Source organism: Pan troglodytes, chromosome 5 (assembly GCF_028858775.2).
Source record: "Pan troglodytes isolate AG18354 chromosome 5, NHGRI_mPanTro3-v2.0_pri, whole genome shotgun sequence".
NCBI lineage: Eukaryota > Metazoa > Chordata > Mammalia > Primates > Hominidae > Pan > Pan troglodytes.
Genome location: NC_072403.2, coordinates 37,339,481 through 37,356,616, shown reverse-complemented (window position 1 = coordinate 37,356,616; position 17,136 = coordinate 37,339,481). Strand labels below are relative to the sequence as shown.

Here is a 17,136-nt window from a genome sequence, read left to right as displayed (position 1 = left end):
AGAGGGCAGAGACGGATGGAGCCAGCAGCCTGGCTGGCTTTGGGTGTGGAGCTCCAGTTGCCCAAGAACAGACAACCCATGTTACATAATTTTGCTCTTTCCACCTCCTTCCCCTGCTCCTAATTTTAGCAACTGAAATTCCACTCCCCCACAGGGCTCTTCCTCCAGCCATTCTGCTTGTATTCCCCATCCTCCCCCAGCCTCCTCATGGCCCCCCAGCGCCGGCTACCCCCAACTCGCTCATTCAGTGACTCAGCAAAGGGAAAGCCCTGTGTTGGGGGAAGGGGGTGTTAAGTGGGGAGGAGGATGTGGTTCAGCTTGGGGAGCCAGGGAGGGGAGGGAAACTGGTTTTGTTCCCCTTTTTGCCTCTGTTCGCATCTATTTCTCCAGCCGCAGATTGCAGGGTGGACAAGACCCCAGTGTAGGGAGTGGAGTGAGACTGGATGGCAAACTGGGCCTTCTTAGGGCTGAACCGAGGGGGCATGCAGAGGCTTCTTGCCTCCAGCTCAGAGCCCGTGTTAGCGTGTGCGTGTGTGTTGCAGGTGTGTGGGAGCTGTGGGTTTCAGCAGGCGGGGCGGGAAAGGAGATGTCATGGGTGATGAAAACCACAGCAATGGAAAAAGACAGAGGAGACACTGGGAGTGAGATGTGGAACCAGGTCTTATTAGGAAACGGCAGAGTCAAGGAGCAGTGGTGGCGGCCCGCACCCCCCACCCCCACTTGTTACAACTTTCGCTCCCACCCATATCCTCTGCTGAGCAGCACCTGGCTCTTCCTTGTGGTCCCCATCCTTTCCCTTACCCTTCCTTCTGCCTCATCCTGAGGCTGCAGCCCCGAAGTTTCTTGCTTCTTCCCTAGGGTCACTTGAGGGCCTCTGCATGGCGATTCAGGGCCTGAGAAAGGGCTGTCACTGCTCCCATCACACGGCCCAGCTCCCAGGTCTCAATCTGGCTTCGGAATCGCTGCAGGAAGCGGTCAGGGTGCCAGCGGACCTGCTGGACCCTCAAGTACCTCCTTAGAGCCCCCTGTTCCTCCAAAGGGGGACCCCTGGCCACCAGAGCTGCAGCCATGGCCTCTGGGTCCCCTCCCCCAGGGCAGGGCCAGGGCACATCACCAAATCGCCAGAGGCTGCCCCTCCCCGCTCCTCTGGGGTGCTCTTCCCTGGGCCCGGCCCTGGTTGGCTTGGGTTCTCGGTCCCCTAGAGCCTCCTGCGCCCTCCTGGCTCGGCTCTCACGCAGCTCTTCCTCCTTGGCCCGGGCTCGCTCCCTGAAGAGCCGCTGCTCCTCCTCCTGCTGTCGCCAGCTCTGGCTGGAGCCCTCAGCCCGTGGGGGTCGACAGGATCCCTCTGCTTCTCGCTGCTGCTGCTGGTACTTCTGGGCATGTTCCCGGGCCAGGCGATCTGACCAGGCTGAGAAGGACTCAGGTTCCTGGGTTTCATGGGAGGCATCACCTGTTTGGGAGGGTGGGATGGGGGTAGTTGGAGAGAGGCTGTGAGAAGGTGATGGGCCCCAAGAAGCAGGGAAGCACAGAGGAGGGGGCAGAGAAGCCTAGTGTGACGCATTCATGCAGATGGAAAGCAGCCAGTGGGGAAGGGCAGCTGTGGATAGCAGTGGACTTCTCACCTTCAAACCTCCCCATGACTTCCTGCCACTCGTCCTCCAGCTCACCCTGGAGCTTCTGTCTCCATTCCCGCTCCTTGGAGGCATCATCTTCCTCCTCTTCAGCAGAATCCCAGGGGGGTCCCCAGCCCAAAATTTGGCCAGGGGTCTCCCCATCCTTATTCTTTATTCCCATGGCGGAGGGACAGCGGCTTAGCAGCGGGAGGAAGAAATCGGTGTAGGCTGTTGGTGGGAGAGCAGGGAGCAGAAGTTAGCTGGGACTCCCACTCCTCGGCAGAGCTGCCATCTTGAATCCTGCTGGTCACTCACTCCCTTGGTCTTAAAGCAATGGAAGGGTGGCTCACATGGATGCCTCCTGGGTATTAGGAAATAACCATCACTGATAAACACAGACTGATAGTTTACCACATGCATGGTAAGTGTGGTAGTTTAAAATATTCTCGGCCAGGCGCGGTGGCTCACGCCTGTAATCCCAGCACTTTGGGAGTCCGAGGCGGGCCACGAGGTCAGGAGATCAAGACCATCCTGGCTAACACGGTGAAATCCCATCTCTACTAAAAAATACAAAAAATTAGCCAGGCCTGGTGGCGGGCGCCTGCAGTCCCAGCTACTCGGCAGGCTGAGGCAGGAGAATGATGTGAACCCGGGAGGTGGAGCTTGTAGTAAGCCGAGATCGCGCCACTGCACTCCAGCCTAGGCGACAGAGCAAGACTCCGTCTCAAAAAAAAAAAAAATTCTTACTTGTGTCTCCACAAACTATTTCAGCGTCCTAGAAGTTCTACCATGCCAACTGACATTTTCTGACCTGCCTCCAGCCACCAAGGCAGTGCCCAAATTCTTTGACTATGTATTCCACTTTTCACTTAAAAATATTGTCACTATTTAAATCCCTTATTTTCTCACCTGAAACCATATATCAGACTGGGAAAATATCTGAACGCTCTACTCTGGGCCATTAATAAATACACAAATATGTAATACTTACCTTTTATTATCACTTATCAATAAACTGAGTGAAATAAATGTTTTCAGGGGAATTTCTCTCAGCCAGCCTTACCAGGGGATGATGGGAGAGGGGTGGGGAGGTGAACCGGCAACAACTATGGCCGGCGGCAGAGCAAGCTCTTTCCAAATGACTGCTGACCTAGGGCAGGGGAAAGGGAGTGGAGTGTGACAGAGGGTCTCACCCATGGGCTGAGAGAAAACAGGAGAGGAACCGACGTTCCTGAACTCCCCTTTTCTTCAGTCCCAACCTTGCTGCATCTGGCCCAAGGTTAGCTGAGTGCCATGCTACTTCCTTCACTGCCAACCCAGGCACCCTGGCCAGGCCCACCTGCTGTGGCCGCCAACCACCTCTTTCACTTGGGGGATAGAAGAAGGGGAGGGAGGCAGCCTTCCTTCCTGTGGACCTACTTTCTTTCCCCGGGGTAAGAGGAAATGGGCTAGCAGTCCTTAAATCTTTATTTGGTAGTGCTGGAAAGTACTGTTTACCTGGCAGAAAGCTGGAATAGGGGAAGGCAAGGCCAGGAAGGCAAGAAGACAGAATGGCCCAGGTGTGGCTGGCGAAGGTCCACCATCCCTACCCAAATCACATCAGGGTTGGTGGGGGGGGGGGGGCACTTCTCCCTAGTGCTGCTGTGACCTGTCACAGACCCTCTCAACTTGTCCCACCCCGAAAGTACCTGGTCCTGTCTCTCATTCGCATGTTCCCCACCTGAGCTCACTGCAGGGGTGAGCATGGTGAGCGCTCAGGCTTGCATGGGAGGTTTACATTCATAGGTTTTAAGGAGTAGGGCCTCCAACTATAAAAACGTAATATTAAACAGCCACTACAACTGAGGCATGTGTTTGAAAAAAGCTGGCTACAAAACTGTAGAGAGGATCAGATGTGGCCAGGCACGGTGGCTCACACCTGTAATCCCAGCACTTTGGGAGGTGGGGGGGTGGGGGGGTGGTGGATCACAAGGTCAGGAGTTCAATACCAGCCTGGCCAAGATGGTGAAAACCCGTCTTTACTAAAACAAACAAACAAACAAAATATATATAATTATATTTTATATTATATATAAAATTAGCCAGGCGTGGTGGCTGGCGCCTGTAATCCCAGCTACTTGGGAGGTTGAGGCAGAGAACTGCTTGAACCTGGGAGGCGGAGGTTGCAGTGAGCCGAGATCGCGCCTCTGCATTCCAGCCTGGGTGACAGGGCAAGACTCTGTCTCAAAAAAAAAAAAAAAAAAAAAAAAAGAGAGAGAGAGAGGATCAGATAATAACTGTCTAAAACAAGAGACCAAATCCTACGGTTGGAAAAAAAGAGGCCGGGCGTGGTGGCTCATGGCCTGTAATCCCAGCACTTTGGGAGGCTGAGGCAGGTGGATCACCTGAGGTCAGGAGTTCGAGACCAGCCTGGCCAACATGGTGAAACCCTGTCTCTACTAAAAATACAAAAATTAGCCAGGCGTGGTAGCATGTGCCTGTAATCCCAGCTACTTGGGAGGCTGAGTCAGGAGAATCACTTGAACCTGGAAGGCGGAGGTTGCAGTGAGCTGAGATCATGCCACTGCACTCTAGCCTGGGCAACAGAGGGGAGACTCCATCTCAAAAAAAAAAAAAAAAAAAAGAAAAAAAATAGACTGGCAAAAAATATGTAACAATTCTAGCCTATGGGTGGTGGGGCTGTAGGTGGCTTTTCCCCCAATTTTATTTGACATTTTAATGTGAAAGGGATATAATTAAGTTGAAATTTTCTTTTTAAAGAAGGACGAACAAATTTGATAACTATTAACAGTGTACTGTGATCCCTTCCAGTCCCACCTTGGTGTACCTAAAAGCATACATATGACACATTTATTTGGAGATATGTAACCGTACTACAAATATTGCTTGGCAACTTGCTTCTTTCATTTAACATCTCATTTATATTTTTCCACAGGAATATATACAGTCTACCTCATACTTTTTGACGACTTTATAATTAGTGTTCCACTGTGTGTACAAAACAAATCTCCTTACCCCAATATCGATAGACTTTGTTTCAAAAAATGTTCAGCCTCATGAGTATCTTACAGTCTTTCTGTGGGGGTAGATTTTCATAAGTGGAATTTCTGAGTCAAAGGACATGCGCAATTTGGCCAAACTTCTCTCAATAAGTTTGTGCCAATATACAAGTGTGCCTATGTCTTCCTTTACCAAAATTGAATATCATCAACCCTTTTAATTTTGCCAGTTGGATAGATTAAAAAATTATTTTATTAACAATGTTTTTTTCTTTTTCATGTCTTTTGGCTATTTGTATTTTTTGTGAATGAATTGCTCATATTCTTTATCCACTTTTTCTTTGGAAATTATATATATTGATATGAGGGTTCTATATACTGTATGTGTTATACATATTGCAAACATTTTCTTCTATCTATCTTTAAAAAAACTTTTTTTTTCTTTTTGAGACAAGGTCTCGCCCTGTTGCCCAGGCTGCAGTGCGGTGGCATGATCTTGCTCACTGCAAACTCTGCCCCACCTGGGCTCAAGCGATCCTCCCACCTCAGCCTCCTGAGTAACTGGGACTACAGGACTACAGCCACATACCACCACGCCTGGCTAATTTTGTATTTTTTGTACAGACCAGGTCTCACTGTGTTGTTCAGGCTGGTCTTGAACTCCTGGCTCAAGTGATCTGCCTACCTTGGCATCCCAAAGTGTGGGATTACAGGTGTGAGCTACCGCACCTGGCCTAAAATTTTCATGTAGTTAAATCTATATCAATATATTATTTTCTGACTTTTTATTTCATTTCACTCTTAGGAAGGCTCTATTTTAAGATTATAAAACATTCTCTGCATTTTCTTCTACTACTTTAGACGTATACTCATTTTTATTTTTAGAAATTAAAAAACTCGGCCAGGCGCGGTGGCTCATGCCTGTAATCCCAGCACTCTGGGAGCCCAAGGTGGGTGGATCATGAGGTCAGAAGTTCAAGACCAGTCTGGCCAAGATGGTGAAACCCCGTCTCCACTAAAAATACAAAAATTAGCCTGACGTGGTGGCGGATGCCTGTAATCCCAGCTACTTGGGAGGCTAAGGCAGAGAACTGCTTGAACCCGGGAGGCAGAGGTTGCAGTGAGCCAAGATTGCGCGACTGGACTCCAGCCTGGGTGACAGAGTGAGACTCTGTCTCAACAACAACAAAAAAGAAATTAAAAAACTCTCAAAAATACAAAGTATAATACAATACACAACCCCATTCCTACCACAGGGTTTGTTAATGTACTGTCATGTTTATAGTATAATTTATTTTAAGGAAATAAAATCATCACAGATAAAGGTAGTTTACCGTGATACTGCCTTCCAAGTTTCATTCTTCCCCAGGCCATCTGTCCCATGAATTTGGTGTGTACCTTCCTGTCATATTCAGGTATTTAATCTGCTGGAATTTACTTTTTGATTAGGTGTGAGGTGGGACTCTTGTTTTTCCCTAGATGAGCCAAATGTTCCAATATTATTTATAAAATAGTTCACCTGGTCAGGCACAGTGGCTCATGCCTGTAATCCCAGCACTTTGGGAAGCTGAGGTGGGTGGATCACCTCAGGTCAGGACAGGAGTTTAAGACCAGCCTGGCCAAGACGGTGAAACCCCCATCTCTACAAAAATACAAAAATTAGCTGGGCATGATGGCAGGTGCCCAGCTACTCAGGAGGCTGAGGCAGGAGAATTGCTTGAACCCGGGAGGTGGAGGTTGTAGCAAGCTGAGATTGCGCCATTGCACTCCAGCCTGGGTGACACAGCGAGACTCTGTCTCGGGAAAAAAAAAAAAAAAGTTCACCTTTCTCCAGTATTAGAAATGCCCCCTTTAGGCCTGGCGCGGTGGCTCACGCCTCTAATCCCAGCATTTTGGGAGGCCGAGGCGGGCGGATCACGAGGTCAGGAGTTCGAGACCAGCCTGGCCAACACAGTGAAACCCTGTCTCTACTAAAAATACAAAAAATTAGCCGGGCGTGGTGGCGGGCGCCTGTAATCCCAGCTACTTGGGAGGCTGAGGCAGGAGAATGGCTTGAACCTGGGAAGCGGAGCTTGCAGTGAGCCGAGATCACACTACTGCACTCCAGCTTGGGCGACAGAATGAGACTCCATCCCCCACTTCGCCAAAAAAAAAAAAAAAAAAAAAGAAATGCCGCCTTTATAGCGATTTACCAGATCAACCGTTCTCAATGCTCTTTAATATGCTGGAGTTTCATACTAAGAAAAATAAACATAAAAACATTTTGGCCAGGCGCTGTGGCTCACGCCTGTAATCCCAACACTTTGGGAGGCTGAGGTGAGCAGATCACAAGGTCAAGAGATCGAGACCATCCTGGCTAACATGGTGAAACCCCGTGTCTACTAAAAATACAAAAAATTAGCCAGGCGTGGTGGCATACGCCTACAGTCCCTACGCCTATAGTCCCAGCTACTTGGGAGGCTGAGGCAGGAGAATCTCTTGAACCTGGGAGGTGGAGGTTGCAGTGAGCCGAGATTGTGCCACTGCACTCCAGCCTGGGCGACAGAATGAGACTCCTTTTCAAACAAAACAAAACAAAACAGAAAACAAAAACAAAACCAAAAGACATTCTGTGGGATGGGCACGGTGGCTCATGCCTATAATCCCAACATTTTGGGAGGCTGAGGTGGGCGGATCACTTGAGGTCAGGAGTTTGAGACCAGCCTGGCCAACATGTTGAAACCCCATCTCTACTAAAAACACAAAAATCAGGTCGGGCATGGTGGCTCATGCCTGTAATCCCAGCACTTTGGGAGGCCGAGGCAGGTGGATCATCTAAGGTCAGGAGTTCGAGACCGGCCTGGCCAACATGGTGAAACCCCATCTCTATTAAAAATACAAAAGTTAGCCGGGCATGGTGGCAGGCTCCTGTAGTCCCGGTTACTCAGGAGGCTGAGGAAGGAGAATCACTTGAACCCAGGAGGCGGAGGTTGCAGTGAGTCAAGATACTGCCACTGCACTCCAGCCTGGGGAACAGAGGGAGACTCCGTCTCAAAAATAAATAAACAAATAAAAATTTAGAAATTAATAAATAAAAATAAAAAAATTAGCTGGGCATGGTGGTGTGTGCCTGTAATCTCAGCTACTTGGGAGGCTGAAGCAGGAGAATCGCTTGAACCCAGGAAGCAGAGGTTATAGTGAGCCGAGATCATGCCACTGCACTCCAGCCTGGGCGACAAAGCAAGACTCCGTCTCAAAAGGAAAAGAAAAAGGAAGCTGGAAGCTGAATGAGATGGGCCTTTCAACCAAGGAGTTAGAAGGCCATCTGGTGGCAGGGCTGGCAGAGGACCAGGAGTAAATAAGGCCAGAGAGGACACCAGGGTCTGGGAGTGAAGGCACTGAGCTTGGGTCCGTCCCCCTTTGGAAGACAATGACCTGAGAGCTGTGAGATTTCAGACAAGTTCCCGAACCTTTTGGGCCCTGCTTTCCTCATCTGTAAATGGGATAATATCAGTCTCACCAGCTTCTTAAAATTCAATACAATGGAGTTGGGTGTGGTGGCTCACGCCTCTAGTCCCGGCACTTTGGGAAGCCGAAGTGGGCAGACTGTTTGAACTCAGGAGATGGAGAACAGCCTGGATAACATAGCAAAACAGTCTCTACCAAAAATACAAACAATTAGCTGGGCATGGTGGTGTGTGCTTGTAGTCCCAGCTACTAGGGAGGCTGAGGTGGGAGGACTGCTTGAGCCCACGAGGTAGAGGCTGCAGTGAGCCATGATTGCACCACTGCACTCCAGGCTGGGAGACAGAATGAGACCCTGTCTCAAAACAAACAAGCAAACAAACAATAAAGGAAATCCCTACCACACTATCAGGGGCATTTTGGCTGAGCGCGGTGGCTCACGCCTGTAATCCCAGCACTTTGGGAGGCTAGGCTGGCAGGTCACCTGAGGTCGGGAGTTTGAGACCAGCCTGACCAACATGGAGAAACCGTCTCTACCAAAAATACAAAATTAGCCGGGCGTGATGGTGCATGCCTGTAATCCCAGCTACTTGGGAGGCTGAGGCAGGAGAATCTCTTGAACCCAGGAGGCAGAGGTTGAGGTGGGCTGAAATCGTGCCATTGCACTCTAGCCTGGGCAACAACAGGGAAACTCCATCTCAAAAAAACAAAACAAAACAAAAAACAAAACTCCCATTTTTGCGAGGCAAATTGGGCTCACAGAGGTAAGCTGCATGTCCCTGTTGATGGCAGAGCTGGGGTCTGGATGCAGGTCTGCTTCGGGGTAATCTGCTCTTTTGCCTTCCAGGGTCCTGCCTCTTACAATATGAGCTGTCAAGTTAGATGCCTGCACTCAGTAAACCTACTCTGTTTTAAGTAAAAACAACAAGAAACAAATCTGAATATGCTAGCCTATCTCAGGTACGTTAAAGGAAATTTTTAAATAGGGGTTTTTTTGACCATTTGGGGGAGGTTTTGGGGGAGGCGCCTTCTGTCTATACTTGAGCTGGGGGATGTTAGGGTTGTTCATCTGGATCTAGAGGTTTTCCTGTAATGTTCTTACTCCAGAAGGAAATCTCTAGATGGGGAAAGAAGGTTTCAGCTTTTATTCTAGTAAGCAGGGCTCTACCTATAAAGAGCTGCTTCCACCACTCTTTTTTTTTTTTTGAGACGGAGTCTTGCTGTGTTGCCCAGGTTGGAATGCAGTAGTGCAATCTCGGCTCACCACAACCTCTGTCTTCCGGGTTCAAGTGATTCTCCTGCCTCAGCCTCCCAAGTAGCTGAGACTACAGGTGTGTGCCACCATGCCTGGCTAATTTTTGTATTTTTAGTACAGATGGGGTTTCACTATGTTGGTCAGGCTGGTCTTGAACTCCTGACCTCGTGATCTGACTGCCTCGGCCTCCCAAAGTGCTGGGATTACAGGCATGACCCACGGCACCTGGCCTCCACCACTATTATAATATCACCAGGTTCCCCATTTGAATCCTTCAGTGCCAAAGGTTTTGCAGAATTCAGATGTTTTTGGGACTTGATAGGGCTGACCTAAAAGTACACTCACTCTATATTAGGTAGCCCAGGAGGGCCTAGGCAGCCCCAAGAACCAAACACATGAGTGTTTCTGCAGGGAAATGTATGAATATTGACATCAGTAGGATAAAAATAAATAATAGTCTTACTTTAGTTCAGATTAGGTTTCTGTCACCAAATGAATTTTGGTGGCAGCCTGATGAAAAATGTTGGTTCTCAGAGTGTTTTTGAGTTTAGAATTGTGGTTAAGGGAGTATGGACCTGTTGATAACAAAAACAGGAACAAGGCCAGGTGTGGTGGCTCACACCTGTAATCCCAGCACTTTGAGAGGCTGAGGTTGGTGGATCACCTGAGGTCAGGCATTCGAGATCAGCTTGTCCAACATGGCGAAAACCCATCTCTTCTAAAAATATAAAAATTAGCTGGGCGTGGTGGCATGCGCCTGTAATCCTAGCTACTTGGGAGGCTGAGGCATGAGAATCACTTGAACCTGGGAGGTGGAGGTTGCAGTGAGCCAGGATCGCACCATTGCATTCCAGCCTGGGCAAGAAGAGTGAAACTTCATAAAAAACAAAAACAAAAACAAAAACAAAAAACAGAGAAACAGGAACAACAATCGCCAGCATATACCAAGTGCTTATCGTGTGTGCCAGGTACTCTAATTATGTACTATGTCAGTTGATTCTCAAAACATATATGGCACAACATGGGTACTCTGAACATGGGCACAATCAATGTACAATGCTATAATGTATAACACAGGACAATGTAGCTGTTAAAAGCATGGACACTCTATCTAGTCCATCTGGGTTATAATCTCTGCTCTACCAGTGAATAACTGTAACTCTGGCAAATGACTTCTCTATGCCCTGTTTCCTCAGCTGGGAAATGGGGGATAATATCAGTACTCACCTCCTAAGATTGTTGTGAGGATTAAATGTGTTACTTTATGAGAAATGTCTGGCACATAGCAAAGGTTGTTATTATTTTAATTTTTACACATGGGCAAACTAAGCCTCAAGTAACCTGTCCAAGAATACGTAGCTATGAAGTGTGGAGCTGGGATTTGGAGCTGGGGTTTGAATCCAGGCAATCTAACTCCAGAGCCTACCTTCTATGCTACTTTTTGGCTACGAGCAAACAATCTGTCAAGAAACAAAGTAGCTACTAATCTAAACAGACGTGAAATTTGAAGACCAGTTGCTCTTTGGGGAATGTTGGGTTCTTCAGACAATGGTAGCTCAGTAATGTAAAGGCACAAATGACTGCCACATGCCAACTTGGTTAACTCCTTCCCTAGGTCCTGATGACCAAATAACTAGCTTATTTCTCAACTATTGGTTGGCTTTCATTTCAGGTCTGGTCAGCTGCTTATGACCTTGTTCCCCACTGAGCAGACTCACCATCTGGGCCCTGGCGGGCAGCAGCATGCAGTGCCGTGTCCCCATGGCGGTCCTGGTGGGCAGGGTCAGCCCCGAGCCGAAGCAGCAGGCACAGGGCAGGGGCATCGTGGCGGGCACAGGCCCGGTGCAGTGGTGGGGGCTGCCCAGCATCTACATCGAGGCCTGGGTGTCGCTGGAGGAGGGCCTGGGCCCGGACCAGCCGTCCTGCAGACAAGTAACGACGAAAGCGACGTTCTCGGCGTTGGCGGCGGGAAGTGGAGGCCATGGAACTCTTGGGCTGGGGAAGGAAAAAAGGCAGCAGTCAGGACTTCAGCCTTGGCTGGTCCTTCTCCCTCCATCTCTGACATCCCCTGTTGTTTCTCCCTTTGGTTCCGTTTTTTTTTTTTTTAATATCTTCAGCAAGAGATGAGGCCTAACCTAACCCTGATCCTTTATCAGATGATAGATTTGAAAAAAAAAATTTTTGAGGGGGGTGATAGGATCAGAGGTTTAATTTTTTTAATGTAAAATTCGAGAAAAGGGTAAATAATTGGTTTAAGGCTGAGGAGCCCAGGTAAATTTTTAATTTTTAACAAAGAACTTTAAAAAGCCCTACAGGGCCGGATGGGGAAAATTTTTATCAGCAGAAATCTGAGTTTTAAAAAGTCACAGATAATCTCCAATAATGATCTAGAAATTGAATATCATGTACCCGGCAGACAGATGTGGAGGCTTCTTCCTCTGGAACCTGGGGGGAGGGGTTACTCATCAGACCTGCCCCCGCCCCCCCAAGTACCCCCAGAGCCGTAGGCCCAAGGCCTGTGTTTAAGAAGCTCGGAGACGGGAGGCGGGAAGGGCGGAGACACTCCAGGCTGGAGGAAATGGCGCAAGCAGAGACGCAGGTGGAGGGCGGAAGTGAACTGTGAGGGGCGTTACCGGATGTCGTTCCGCCCCGACCGGGTAGTTCTTGGCCAGATCTCCCGGGGGAAACTAGGGAACTTAAGTTAAAGGGGCCGTCTGAAACCAGAAGACTGGACTGGAGGCGAGGAAAAGGAGGCGAGGGGAGGGGAGGGAGAAAAGAGAGTTATTTGGAGGTTTTTTCCCGCCTCCTCTAACTTGGCAGAGAGAGATGGTTCAGTGATGGACGAAAAGATGAGAAGACAGAGAAAATAGGGGAGATAAAGACAGGATAAAAATCACATTAAACATGGAAAACAAAAACAAAACCCACAGTGGGCCAACAACAGGGACAGATCAAAAAAAAAGAAAAAATACGGACAAAAGACGGAAGAAGACTATCGTAGGATGGGGCAAGTGAGATGCAAAAATTTGGACTTGAGAAATATGTGGAAAAAGATGGAGATGTTAACAACGGGAGGCAGGGGAGGGGGCGGGATGGTGGAGAGAGAGAGAAAGGTAGAGAGTTAGTTTAGAATTAAGCCCAGAATGCTCTTTTCCCAACACAGGTTGCATGATGACATCCTTACCTTTTCACCGCATTCACAACCCTTTATGCTTCCTCTGTTACCACCAATCAAGTTCTCCTTCTCTCACCTCAGTACTCCCCTGTCTCCGCCCCTGCCTCATCCCTAGACCTTTCCGACTGGGATGGCTAACCTGTTGTAAGCCCGCAGCTTTGGGCCTAGTCTCTGCTGCTCCCAGGCGGCCCCTTTGGGTACTGCCTGAGCAAGAAGTGCTGGAGAGGAGGACCAGTCATCAACAGGAGGATGAGATTGGGAGAGACACTCGGTGCAGGAGGCTGAGTGAGAAGGGGAGCACTAAGACCCAGGGGTAGTGGAGGACTGCAGCAACGAGCTGGAGGAGGAGAAGTAAGCGGTGGGGGGTGGGAGCCATCTGGTACTTTGACAGCATTCAAAACAGCATCGGCCATAACAACAGAAATGGCTAGTCAGTCCCAGGGTATCCAGCAGCTTCTGCAAGCTGAGAAGCGGGCAGCTGAGAAGGTGGCAGATGCCAGAAAGAGTGAGTCTCCTCTTTCCTCCCTTAGGAGTTTGGAAAGAAAATTGGGGGTGGGGGACAGCAAACATTTTGGGAAAACCCAAGGCTGGCGGGAAGACAGCTAGGGTCTGGAGGCTGGTTAGAAGGGAAGAAATGGATGGATATTAGAATCTGGCACCTGGTTGGCTGAGAGAAGGCTGTATAACTTTCTGGAAGGGACTGACTCCTGCTATTACATTGTGTGTGTGTGGGTCCATCCCCACCCACTGTCCTTTCTTCTGCCTCCAGGGAAGGCCCGGCGACTGAAGCAGGCAAAGGAGGAGGCACAGATGGAGGTGGAGCAATACCGCAGAGAGCGAGAGCACGAATTCCAGAGCAAGCAGCAGGCGGTGAGTTGAGGCAGAGTCGGGATGAGACCCCACTGCAAGTTGGTGGGTGCATCTAGTGAGGTGTGTAAGGGTGACTCAACAAGAAAATATGGTGGCAGAGGGCTGAGGCTGAGGGGACCCTGGCAGGGACCACAACATTGGTGAAACTTTGTGATGATATGTAGGAGAGTCTGGGAGTTTTGAAGGCCACATAGAGCTTGTGGGCGGAATGCCACAGTCTGTGTAAAGTATAACATCTATGTGGAGTATGACTAACATTTGTGGTGGAGGGTAGAGTTTTATGGTCATGGATGGTGAGGTGGTGGGGATATTACGGTCTGTTTTAGGATGAAGTTGCATGTTAGGTCTAAGGGGAAAGGGGACTGTGTTGATCTCTTTGGTGTTGGGATATTTCTGTGGGATGGGGGTGGTTTCTGAGAGGGCCTTTCTTCTAGGCTTTGTTTCAGGATCTTTCCCCTCATATGCCTGGACCCTTGTCTGTTTCTGCTTTTCCCTTTCTCTCTTCCACCCCTCTCCCTACCCCCCAGGCCATGGGCTCCCAGGGGAACCTGTCTGCTGAGGTGGAGCAGGCTACAAGGCACCAGGTGCAGGGCATGCAGAGCTCCCAGCAAAGAAACCGAGAGCGTGTCCTGGCCCAGCTTCTTGGCATGGTCTGCGACGTCAGGCCCCAGGTCCACCCCAACTACCGGATTTCTGCCTAGGGCCACCGTAGGGCCTGACTCCTTCTGCCAGTTCCCTCCCTCAAAGAAATCCTCCAATTAAAATCACCTCCCACCATAATCCCTGTCTTCTTTCCATCCCCTAGAAATCCTGGGAGGCAGGATCCAATAATTTTCCTGTGACACTTATAAATATCCTGCTCACATCTGAATCTCCTTGTTGTTCTTTAACCCTCACTGGGACTTTGTAAACTTCCAAGTCATTCTCACCTAAACCCTCTGTGAAATTTGTAATATGGGGAAGTAGGAATGTGGAAAACATCCTGACTTCAGTGTCTGGCAGATGTGGGTCCCTCTCTTGACTTGCTGGCTGTGAAACCAGGACAAGCTACTTAACTTGGTAGCCTCGATGTCCTCCTCTGTGAAACTGGGATGATAATAATGCCTACCTTGTGAGGGTTGCTTCAATGATTAGGAATCATTCTGTAAAGTCTAGCACAGTTCCTTGCATGTTGTAGCAGTGATTCAGTAAGTAGCAACCCTGTGATACTATTACCACCACCTGCTCACTGGTCAAAACCTACACAGCTGTTTCCTCACGTCCATCACTGGCTCTCTAATTCCATTTGTTCATTCTGTGACCCTAGTTATTTTCTGAATAATTGGTTCTTCTCTTTTCCCAGAGACCTTCTGATCTCCAAAAAGAGGAGATGACTACATTTAGCCCCTCTCTTATAATTCCAGGTAGATAACTGCGTTTTGTAGCCTCTCTTTGTTTTTCTTTTGCTGATCTTTGTCTTTATTAGATTTTCCTCCTTTCCTATTTCCCCAAAGACTTATCAGATGCTCATTGCTTTCTAAGATCTAAAATGATACTGTGTTCCCTCATATGCATGCCCTTCCTTTCTATATCCTTGACACCTTACTTTCCCATTGTAACAATAAAAAAAGTATCAATAAAATAATTATCAGCAAATAAATTGGTGAGTTGAAGCAGCCTCCTTTTGCCTCATCATTTCTCATTTTCAGTCACTTTGTTTTTTTTTTTTTTTTGAGATGGAGTTTTGCTCTTGTTGCCCAGGCTGGAATACAATGGCGTGATCTCAGCTCATTGCAACCTCTGCCTCCTGGGTTCAAGCGATTCTCCTGCCTCAGCCTCCCAAGTTGCTGGAATTATGGGTGTGTGCCACCACGCCTGGCTATTTTTTGTATTTTTAGTAGAGATGGGGTTTCGCCATGTTGGTCAGGCTGGTCTCAAACTCCTGACCTCAAGTGATCCACCTGCCTTGGCCTCCCAAAGTGCTGAGATTAGAGGTGTGAGCCACTGTGCCTGGCCTTCAGTCACTTTCTTGTTTTTTGTTTACATATTCCCTAAACAGCCCAAATGGCTATCCTTTGAAACTTCTTGGAGAAACAAGAACAAGTAGTACTTTATTATTTCTCTAAAGTGAGAAACATGGTTCCTCATTTGGGAATCTGAGGACTATAGATCGCAACTGTAGAGAAAAGCTGGAGTGTAGGAGCAAGTGCTCTTTGCCCCTTTACCTTGCATTTTCTTCATAGCACTTACTGCTACTGGTTTTTTGAGACAAGGTCCTGCTGTGTTGCCCAGGCTGGAGTTCCAGCTCACCGCAGCCTTGACCCCCTGGACTCAAATGATCCTCCCACTTCAGCCTCCTGAGTAGCTGGGATTACGGGCGAGTGCCACTATGCCTTGCTAATTTTAAAATTTTTTGTAGAGATGGGGTCTCACTTGCCCAGGCTGGTCTGAAACTCCTGGGCTCAAGCAATCCTTCGGGCTCGGCTTCCTCAAGGGTTGGGTTACAGGCCTGAGCCACTGCATCCTGACCACTTATCGATACTTGACATTATATTTGTGTTTATGTGTTTTCTTCCCTGTAATGTAAACACTGTGAGAACAGGGCTGTTCACCGTTGTGTCCCCAGATCCTAGGACAACATGTGGCACAAGGGAGGCAGTTGATAAATACTTTTGAATAAATTAAATGATACTTGGGAAAATACCTTCTATGACACCATTCTTGAATTAGTTACTTCATTTGTCACTGAAGACAAGCTTACTTCACCAAGAATTTGAACCAATAAGGTAACCTGCAGTGTATTTACTAACCAGATTCTTTGAGCAGGGAGGCAGAATACAGTAGAGAATGAGAGATGTTTGCATCCTGGCTGTAACCTCACCAGCCGTACTGCTTGAGATATGTTGCTTTGCTTCGCTTCTGTCAATAAGATGAGAATAACGGTACCTACTCCTTAGTATTAAATGATTAAGTATGTTAACAGGGAGAGGGCCAAACGTTTGTTGTTTTATTACACAGCAGGACATCAGGTCTTACTTTTGTAGCTCCCCATCTCAAAGACGGGGATAGCAAATGTTTCATTCAGGAAAAAAATCCAGGTTGAACAATGGGGCTGTTGGGGCGGGGCCAAGAATATTCTGCTCGAATTAACAGTATTAATGGGCCGGGCGCGGTGGCTCACGCCTGTAATCCCAGCACTCTGGGAGGCCGAAGTGGGTGGATCACCTGAGGTCATACATGGGTGAAGCCCCGTCTCTACTAAAAAAACAAAAATTTGCTGGGCGTGGTGGCGGGCGCCTGTAATCCTAGCTACTTGGGAGGCTGAGGCAGGAGAATCGCTTGAACCCGGGAAGCAGCGGTTGCAGTGAGCCGAGATCAGGACATTGCACTCCCGCCTGGGCGACAGGGCGAGACTCTGTCTCAAAACAAAAACAAAAACAGTATTAATGGAATGTAGTATAACCCTCAAGCCCTACTATTAACACATGGGGCCGAATCCAGACCCCGTCTTCCCGTTCGGATTCAGAACACCTTCCTGACTCACTGGCCCTAGGGCATCAGCTACCTCGGACAGCATCCTTTTGGGAAAATACCGCCCACCAGCCCCACGACTGGGAAAGAGTCGGGAAACACCCCCGAGCAATCCAGTTCCCTGAGACTTCCCTCCTCCCTCCCCTCAGCTAGGGCCCGCCGGTTCCTAGTGCGTGCCCAGCAGTCCTCAGGTCACCTTCACTACCGGGCCAAGGACCCCGTGGGAACTCGCAGCCTTCGCCACACTCGTTCCTCGCGCACCCATGGAGG

At 48.7% G+C, this 17,136-nt stretch overlaps 2 protein-coding genes across 4 annotated transcripts; one reads left to right on the top strand and one right to left on the bottom strand.

The window, feature by feature from the left end:
* Positions 1 to 642: 642 nt before the first annotated feature.
* NFKBIL1 (NFKB inhibitor like 1) lies at positions 643 to 11,854 on the bottom strand. 2 transcript variants are annotated; one of them, XM_016954650.4, is made up of 4 exons: positions 11,721 to 11,854; positions 11,030 to 11,306; positions 1,668 to 1,841; positions 643 to 1,450 (listed from the first exon to the last, which is right to left on the bottom strand). In XM_016954650.4, the coding sequence occupies exons 1-4, from the start codon at positions 11,775 to 11,777 to the stop codon at positions 861 to 863; spliced, it is 1,098 nt and encodes a 365-aa protein (XP_016810139.1). In that variant the 5' UTR covers positions 11,778 to 11,854; the 3' UTR covers positions 643 to 860. The 2 variants fall into 2 exon arrangements, with proteins under 2 accessions (XP_016810139.1, NP_001038972.1); NM_001045507.1 differs by having other exon boundaries at positions 861 to 1,450; positions 1,623 to 1,841; positions 11,721 to 11,777.
* An 892-nt stretch (positions 11,855 to 12,746) lies between these two features.
* ATP6V1G2 (ATPase H+ transporting V1 subunit G2) lies at positions 12,747 to 15,008 on the top strand. 2 transcript variants are annotated; one of them, XM_009450870.3, is made up of 3 exons: positions 12,747 to 12,837; positions 13,256 to 13,356; positions 13,884 to 15,008. In XM_009450870.3, exons 2-3 carry the CDS (start codon positions 13,297 to 13,299, stop codon positions 14,055 to 14,057), a joined length of 234 nt encoding a protein of 77 aa, XP_009449145.2. In that variant the 5' UTR covers positions 12,747 to 12,837; positions 13,256 to 13,296; the 3' UTR covers positions 14,058 to 15,008.
* The last annotated feature ends 2,128 nt before the right edge of the window (positions 15,009 to 17,136 follow it).

Excerpts from the sequence above, each read along its gene's own strand:
- ATP6V1G2 (XM_009450870.3), top strand. The coding sequence starts at position 13,297 with ATGGAGGTGGAGCAATACCGCAGAGAGCGAGAGCACGAATTCCAGAGC. Across the intron at positions 13,357-13,883 it reads TCCAGAGCAAGCAGCAGGCG|GCCATGGGCTCCCAGGGGAA; the intron begins GTGAGTTGAGGC and ends CCTACCCCCCAG.
- NFKBIL1 (NM_001045507.1), bottom strand. The coding sequence starts at position 11,777 with ATGAGTAACCCCTCCCCCCAGGTTCCAGAGGAAGAAGCCTCCACATCT. Across the intron at positions 1,842-11,029 it reads TGCCCGCCAGGGCCCAGATG|CCTACACCGATTTCTTCCTC; the intron begins GTGAGTCTGCTC and ends TCCCACCAACAG. Across the intron at positions 1,451-1,622 it reads AGTCATGGGGAGGTTTGAAG|GTGATGCCTCCCATGAAACC; the intron begins GTGAGAAGTCCA and ends CCTCCCAAACAG.